General features: G+C 40.7%; 1 protein-coding gene across 1 annotated transcript; it reads right to left on the bottom strand.

Moving 5' to 3' along the window:
- Positions 1-585: 585 nt before the first annotated feature.
- LOC117292714 lies at positions 586-7,161 on the bottom strand. Its single transcript, XM_033774861.1, has 4 exons — positions 6,763-7,161; positions 4,353-5,189; positions 3,434-3,607; positions 586-1,304 (listed from the first exon to the last, which is right to left on the bottom strand). The coding sequence occupies exons 2-4, from the start codon at positions 5,173-5,175 to the stop codon at positions 586-588; spliced, it is 1,716 nt and encodes a 571-aa protein (XP_033630752.1). The 5' UTR covers positions 5,176-5,189; positions 6,763-7,161.
- Positions 7,162-7,584: the final 423 nt, after the last annotated feature.

Below are 7,584 nucleotides of genomic sequence, written 5' to 3'. Positions count from 1 at the left end.
ATGATGTCTTCCAAAGCACATCATGTTAATTGTTGGGTCTCTTGTTCTCAAATTCACCATGGGTTGGTACATCAGCTGTTGTACTGTATGAGAGGCCCTAAAGTATTCTATGTTGATACGCCCAACATCAGCAATATCTGCGGCAGTTACATTAACTTTTGGTATAGGCTTACAAGTCATTGTACCTGGTGTCTTTGTTGCTACTATACCCATTCCATGGGAGGTACCAAATCCATCAATTGTACAAATGTTATGGTCGACATTGTCGGCAACATACTGAATGTGCTGGTCCTGAATATAACCCGGATTTTCTGTTCCTTGTGACACTGCTGCACTTTTTTCATGCTTTTTCACTTCAGAATAGGAACAGGCGAAACCAAGAGAGTGCACTGTGTCGATTAGGAACCGAGATGAAAAATGATGATGCATCAGTATTCCAAGACCAAATTGGAGGGGAGCAATGAGGACCCTTGGCCTTATTGCTTGCATGATGGCCTGCCCAATGGATGCCAGCTTGATGTCTACATTGGACCCTTGGCCTTATTGCTTGCATGATGGCCTGCCCAATGGATGCCAGCTTGATGTCTACATTGGACCCTTGGCCTTATTGCTTGCATGATGGCCTGCCCAATGGATGCCAGCTTGATGTCTACATTGGACCCTTGGCCTTATTGCTTGCATGATGGCCTGCCCAATGGATGCCAGCTTGATGTCTACATTTTTGCCAGCAAACATAGTCCTTAACAGCCTCTGAAGTGAATCTGGGATAAAATCAAGTGATGCAGTGGTAGAGGACATTTCCGCCGGACTTGGGTATGCATCAGCGGTGATATTCCGAAACTTGACATCACTCTGAATAAGTTTGGCAGCAGTCTCTATTATTCTCATTTTCTCCTTTTCCGGTGTCTCATTCTTTGGTTGCTTGTGAAATTCATACAGAATATAATTTGCTGTGTTGCGAAATGTCACAACACCATGTTTTCCATTAATTTCGGTTACAATGATTCTGTCTCCGAAGTGTTCTAGTAGTTTCTTTTTCATGTACACCGCACTATAGGCCTCATGCCCTGTATCTTTTAGATAGTCTGCCATTTTTGCTACTAGTTCACCTACTGTGGTTTGTTCATCATCATTTTCTTCCAGAAATTCTGCAACCTGTAAGAATGCTGTTATTCTCACCTCTTCTTTGGGTCTGCCTATTTTTATCTTTTTGGCGGTGCTTGGGCCATCTTCAGAATAAGCCTGGGGTATCTGTCTTTCAGTTCTGAAATTCACACTACACTGTTGATGATAAACAGCATCAGCTGCATGAAGATCATTAACAATTGCAAGTCTACCCAACACAATCTGAGACCATGGATCACTACGAGATTTGCAAATCCTTTGATCTGACAGGGATAACTTCAAACCCTTTGCGTTTGCCATCATACTTGGCAGGATTACCACAGAACATGCAGTGTTTACTGAAGTCAAAAAGTTCTTTATGAGAACAATGACAATACCAAAAGTGCAATCGTCAGCCCTTGAAGTTTATTATACGCTGATGGTGATCAAAAGGATAAAAGTCTGTTGTCGATACAACCGCCCACTTATATTCAACGGACCATGAATCACGGACCATATGCACAAAATAAAATATTCAAAAGAATATCCATATAATAGATTTGTCTGGTGTATAAACTGATGTCCCAGCCATGGGATTTTCGTGTGTTTTTGCTATAAGATTCCTCGCTCCCTACTACCCCAACCAAAGTGACTACAAAACGTCTCTAATGGATAACAATGGTATATTTCGACATGGTTTTTTTCCCAGCAAGAGTTGTGGGGCCCATTTTCTCTAGTATTTATTTTTATCAATCAACTAGTGTTCCCTTTTATGTTTTATTATGATGTTGGGTATTTTGTTTATCTGTTTCATTTAAATATATGGTTAAGTTTTATTTTACGCTAACTGTTTTTGTGTTTGTTCTTCCTGTAATTTTGAATTGTTTTGCCGCTACATAAGATTACACCCACTAAATAGAATTGCTTACATCGCTTTCTTCGTTAGAAAAGGGGGGGGGGTCCGTACTCGTTAAGGTTTGCTTTTTATGGGCCCCTCCATCCCCTACATGTGTTTTGCATTGATTTTTAGTTTTTGTTTTCTATTATTGTACGATTGCATTTGCTTGTAAACAATTATTTATTACCTTCTGTGTAGACTAAGCAAGTCTTGCACGTATTTGAACTTGCGGGACCATTATGTTCCAAACCTTATGGAGTTTTACGTTGGACATTTTGTTTCGTCCATTATTTTAGTTTAACGTAGTTTATGACCATGAATATTATAAATATTGTTGGAAATGTAATACTAGTTAACAAAACGTATACAAGTAAAATCCTTTCAACAAAAGAAATCCTACTTTTGGGATGTCAACTTCACGAGATAAGTTATCACAGGAAGACGACATCCTAATTTTAGGATGTCGACTTCCCGAGATAAATTATCACAGCAAGACGACATCCTACTTTTGGGATATCGACATTCCGAGATAAATTATCACAGGAAGACGACATTCTTCTTTTAGAATGTCGACTTCCCGAGATAAATTATCACAGGAAGATGACAACTGACGTTTAGGATGTCGACATACCGAGATAAATTAGCACAGCAAGACGACATCCTACTTTTAGGATGTCGACATCCCGAGATAAATTATCACAGGAAGACGACATCCTACTTTTAGGATGTCGACATTCCGAGATAAATTATCACAGGAAGACGACATTCTTCTTTAATAATGTCGACTGTTTGTAGTTATAAGACTCCTTGGGGATAGGAGAAAAATTTGGAAAAACCGTGACCTCAATTTGACCTCTACTGCCGGGTCAACCGGAAGTGGGACCATATCTCAAGAACTACTCAACCGATTTTCAATTTGTTTTCACTTACAGACTCCTTGACAGCTGAGGTCTCGAATTCAAGCATATGAAAGCACACGACGGAGGTGTTTTTGTTCCACTATTCTCTCGCAACTTCAACGACCAATTAATATAAGTTCAAAATACTTTTCACGTTTGTTATTTTATGCATATGTTGAGATACATCAAGTGAGAAGACTGGTCTTTTACAGTTACCAAAGGTAAAACAAAAGACCGATGGACTTGCCTGGTCATGAGTTTACTGGCACGATGCTAAAATCACTGGTTTAGAGTCAACATGTTTTTGTATTATGTCTAGGTCTGTACCCCACAAGCCTCGGCTTATTATTAGTCACTTCTTACATTGTTACATTTTGTCAGTTTCTTGGTCACGTTTACTCTTTGCTTGTATTGTACCTTTATTAATGGTGGCCTAATTATACTGTGTTTTCTTACTGTGAGCACGGAAATAAATGTTTCACTGAATTGAATGCAAAATTGAGAAATTATTTTATGAAGTTTTATAACCTACCTGAGGATCCAATATTATGAATAATACCAATGAGCTGGACAATAACAAGGTGTTTCCGTCTGAAGCCGACTCTCTCTCGGAAGCACACGAACAGCATGTTCTCTATCCCCTTGAACACTTCAGTAAGACCCTGACGAGTGACGCCACAGAGTCTACACATCACGTTATCTTCATCTGTTGGTCGATTTAAAGGCAGTGGACACTATTGGTAATTACTCAAAATTATTATTAGCATAAAAATTTACTTGGTAACGTAATGGGGAGAGATTGATAGTAGAAAACATTGTGAGAAACGGCTCCCTCTGAAGTAATGTTAATTTCGAGAAAGAAGTAATTTTCCACGAATTTGATTTCGAGATCTCAGATTTAGAATTTGAGGTCTCGAAATCAAGCATCGGAAAGCATACAACTTTTTTTTTCTTTCATTATTATCTCGCAACTTCGACGACCAATTGAGCTCAAATTTTCACAGGTTTGTTATTTTGTGCATAATGTTGAGATACACTAAGAGAGAAGACTGGTCTTTGACAAATACCAATAGTGTCCACTGCCTTTAAAGGCGCATATAAAAGATCTGTTTTCTCACAGTATTTAACATAGCTTATTCTCAAACTGTTTCTGAACAGTATGTGTTGAGTATTTATTTGTCATTATGGTCGTTTGCTTGTGTTTTTCAAACATGTCTGTCCGTTTACTATCGAATTTGTTTGTCATTGTAAGGTGCCTCACTACGAGCCTCGGATTCTACAAGATGCCTCCATCCTTTGTTGTCTGCTATCTTTCACACTTACTACAATTTGTTATTGTTTATATCAATTTCTTGCATATGCATTGTTCAAGTATGTTTTCTTCAAAAAAGTATGGTAATAAATGTGAGTCTGAATTGAACAAAAAAATGAATTGAATCATTGACATTTACCTGTCTTGTTTTCCTTCCGTGTTGATGCGTCATCCGTCGTTTCGTCTACCTCCTTTTCTGCCCCATCCTTGTGGTGGTCTTCCTGCTCGCTGTGTTCCCCCATCCCGTCCTCCAACTCTAAATCACCCCCTTTATCGTGGTGATCCGCACCCCGACTCTCTTGAAGCCAGACAGCTACATAGATAACAATAAAAACATGGATACCAGCTATGATATAATAAACAGAAGCGAAGCCTTCTCTATCAACCAGAATACCAGACAAGAAAGCACCCACAGGCCCGCCGAAATATGACATGGACTTGACCACTCCCAGTCGCTTAGTCCGGTTCGTTCGGTCGGTTATGTCGCACAGGTAGCTCTTGGCTACCACATACGTTGTCACGACATTTCCCGATAGTCCAACAATAAGTTCAGTCGCAAGCAGATACTCCAGAGGCATCAGGGGTATCTCAGACTGGATTATTAACGCAACTGCCCCGAAGATGTTTCCAACGGACGGGATGATTAAGAATACTCGACGCCCGAGTTTGTCACTGAGCGGGCCGTAGAGGGAGGACACAACCGCCCCGGGGATTAAGAGTGCCATCTTCAGGTAGAAATTCCAGTAAGCTGTGTCGGCTTGGATATCATTCTCAACATCGACAGTCATAATGTGGTTGCATGTCGTGGCGTTGTAGTTGAGGAGACATACTTTGTGTAAGACGAGGAGTTGGTTGGTAGGCTGCCGCATGAACGTCGTCATCGAGATGATGAACATTATTGGTTCGACGCTAACATGCCTCAGAATCTCATAGAGAGTCTTCATAGAGTCCGTGGATTTCATGGTTGGTTGCAAATCTGAGGAAAAGATGAGCCAAAAAGAGAGATACAAAATAATGTACAGTTATGATGAATACACACTCATCGCACCGATAGTTGTGTGTCGTAGCCGTGCGGTTAAGATCATCGGACTCCAGCTCATGTGTTTCTTATCAGCAGAACGTGGGTTCTAAGCAACATACTTAACCATTATTGCTGCGTCCTTCGAAAGCGACGTAAAGCCGTTGGTTCAGAACATCTTGCAATGCAGCCGAAACCCTGTACACCCGACACCCCAATGTTCCGACACCCCAATGTTCCGACACCCCTATGTTCCGACACCCCTATGTTCCGACACCCCTATGTTCCGACACCCCTATGTCCCGACACCCCTATGTTCCGACAAGTTAGTTTCGCATAAGTTAGTTTCGCACAATATTACTATGTTGAAAAATAACAAAAACACAACTAGTATTACCGGTTTCCCGGCCGGGGAGTAAGCCTAAGTTTGGACGTGAGTCGAATTTGTACTATTTTTTTTTAAGTGAAGGAATCACATAATAGTTAATCGAATCACACATGAATTTGTTGCATGTGTTTCATTTGTTGTGTGGTTTCAAACATCAGGTATGGCTCCCCGAGTAAGCTGGCAACAAAACACACAAAATGTTGGTGCAGGTTGTCGGAACATAGACGTGTCGGAACATTGGGGTGTCGGAATATAGGGGTGTCGGAATATAGGGGTGTCGTAACATAGGGATTGTCGGAATATAGGTTGAGTTGTCTGAACATAGGGGTGTCGGCACACAGGGGTGTCGAAATACAGAGCAGTCACCCTTGTCAATAAGTACAGGGGTTTGCCGGGAGTGTCTGATAGTGGCTCTGAGTGCGCCGCAGCACCTTGTAAACTATTATGAAAAAGTTTCTGTATGGCGCCACCACTTTTTCATTCGATATAAAATAATATAGGAACTTGTTTACCTGATTGATATATCCCTTTTTGTAAAAATAAGTGAAAAAGTGGTGGCGCCATACGGAAAGATCCCCGAGAACACAATAGCTTTATTTAATAATTTAACTTACGAAATCTAGGTAAATTAAAGACGGAGACTCCAACCTCCCAGACCAGGCTAACGGCTACTGGCGATCATTGGCCGCGCCCTGGTATAAGTACTATACCCCCTACTTAATTAGTATTCATAATATTACTACGCCATCATACGAAAAGTAGTCCTATAACAAAACCCATGGTGCTACATAAATCAGTCTCATAACAACTAAAAACCTGTCTGTCTATAAAAAAAAGTATCTCTCTTTGATCTGTGTCTCTCTTTGTTGAGCTCATGATGTTGATGTAATGACTGAACAGCTCATTAAAGGCAGTGGACACTTTTGGTAATTACTCAAAATATTTTTTTGCACAAAAACTTTTTGGGCACAAAAACTTACTTGGTAACGAAATTGGGAGAGATTGATAGTAGAAAACATTGTGAGAAACGGCTCCCTCTGAAGTAATGTAAATTTCGAGAAAGAAGTAGTTTTCCACGAATTTGATTTCGAAACCTCAGATAACTTTTATAACAAACACACTGAAGATAAATCAAAGATATACCTTATTCTACCGAGTTTGCAAGACCATCAAATAAATTTCGGAATAGCAGACGACCAAGCAGCCTGAGATCGTGGGTGCAGTCAGAAAACACAGTCAATCAACTCCGGCTGAAATGTGGAATTGTTCACCGGACACTACCATTCAGTAAGCAACTATCTTGATGCAACGTTGGGTCGGTGGTCGCCAGTTGTCTACACTACACCTTGGTGTGCTATAGCACTAAAGATGACAAGTTTACAGCGTGTACCGTTAGACATGTACTGAGGCCAGAGAGCAAAACAAGTCACTCTCGAGTCCGGACGGGCTGGAGACCCTTGTTACTCTTTTGTTATTCCAATAGCTTTTGAGACTTAACAATGCAATCTGGACGCTCTACTCTAAGACATTCAATGTAGGTCTAAAGACAGCCTTCTTCATTACGGGCATACCTTCTCAGGTGTGTATTATTCGATACGGGCATACGTTCTCAGGTGTGTATTCAACCATGATTCAACCACGAAGGTTGTTGATCTATCCTCTACCCCCCCAAAAAATAAAGCGAATCTTTCACCATCTTGGTTTTGTTCCCTGCATCCAATAGCAGCAATCAATGCTAACACTCACTGCACAAGAAAGAAACCAGACTATTCTGTTTTCATTTCCAGCCTTGGTTTGGATACAACGATTTTGGGTAAAATGGAGAACAAACTAAGAGGGTCGATCACACCATGATAACGTTACATTGGTGCGCCCAAATGAATAAACTCCCATAGCATGTTGTGCACGAGATGCTTATTATTAAAAAAACGTTAGTCAGTCTCCTGACGATGACCAGAGAGCAGG

Source organism: Asterias rubens, chromosome 1 (assembly GCF_902459465.1).
Source record: "Asterias rubens chromosome 1, eAstRub1.3, whole genome shotgun sequence".
Classification (NCBI taxonomy): Eukaryota; Metazoa; Echinodermata; class Asteroidea; order Forcipulatida; family Asteriidae; genus Asterias; species Asterias rubens.
Note: the sequence above shows the minus strand (reverse complement) of the source record. Positions and strands in the feature narration are given on the sequence as shown.

What these genes read in the sequence shown, in the direction of transcription:
- LOC117292714 (XM_033774861.1), bottom strand. Translation starts at nt 5,175, where the DNA reads ATGAAATCCACGGACTCTATGAAGACTCTCTATGAGATTCTGAGGCAT. An exon ending in ACGGAAGGAAAACAAGACAG is followed by an intron (nt 3,608 to 4,352) that starts GTAAATGTCAAT and finishes ATCGACCAACAG; the next exon opens with ATGAAGATAACGTGATGTGT. An exon ending in TCATAATATTGGATCCTCAG is followed by an intron (nt 1,305 to 3,433) that starts GTAGGTTATAAA and finishes ATCTTCATGCAG; the next exon opens with CTGATGCTGTTTATCATCAA.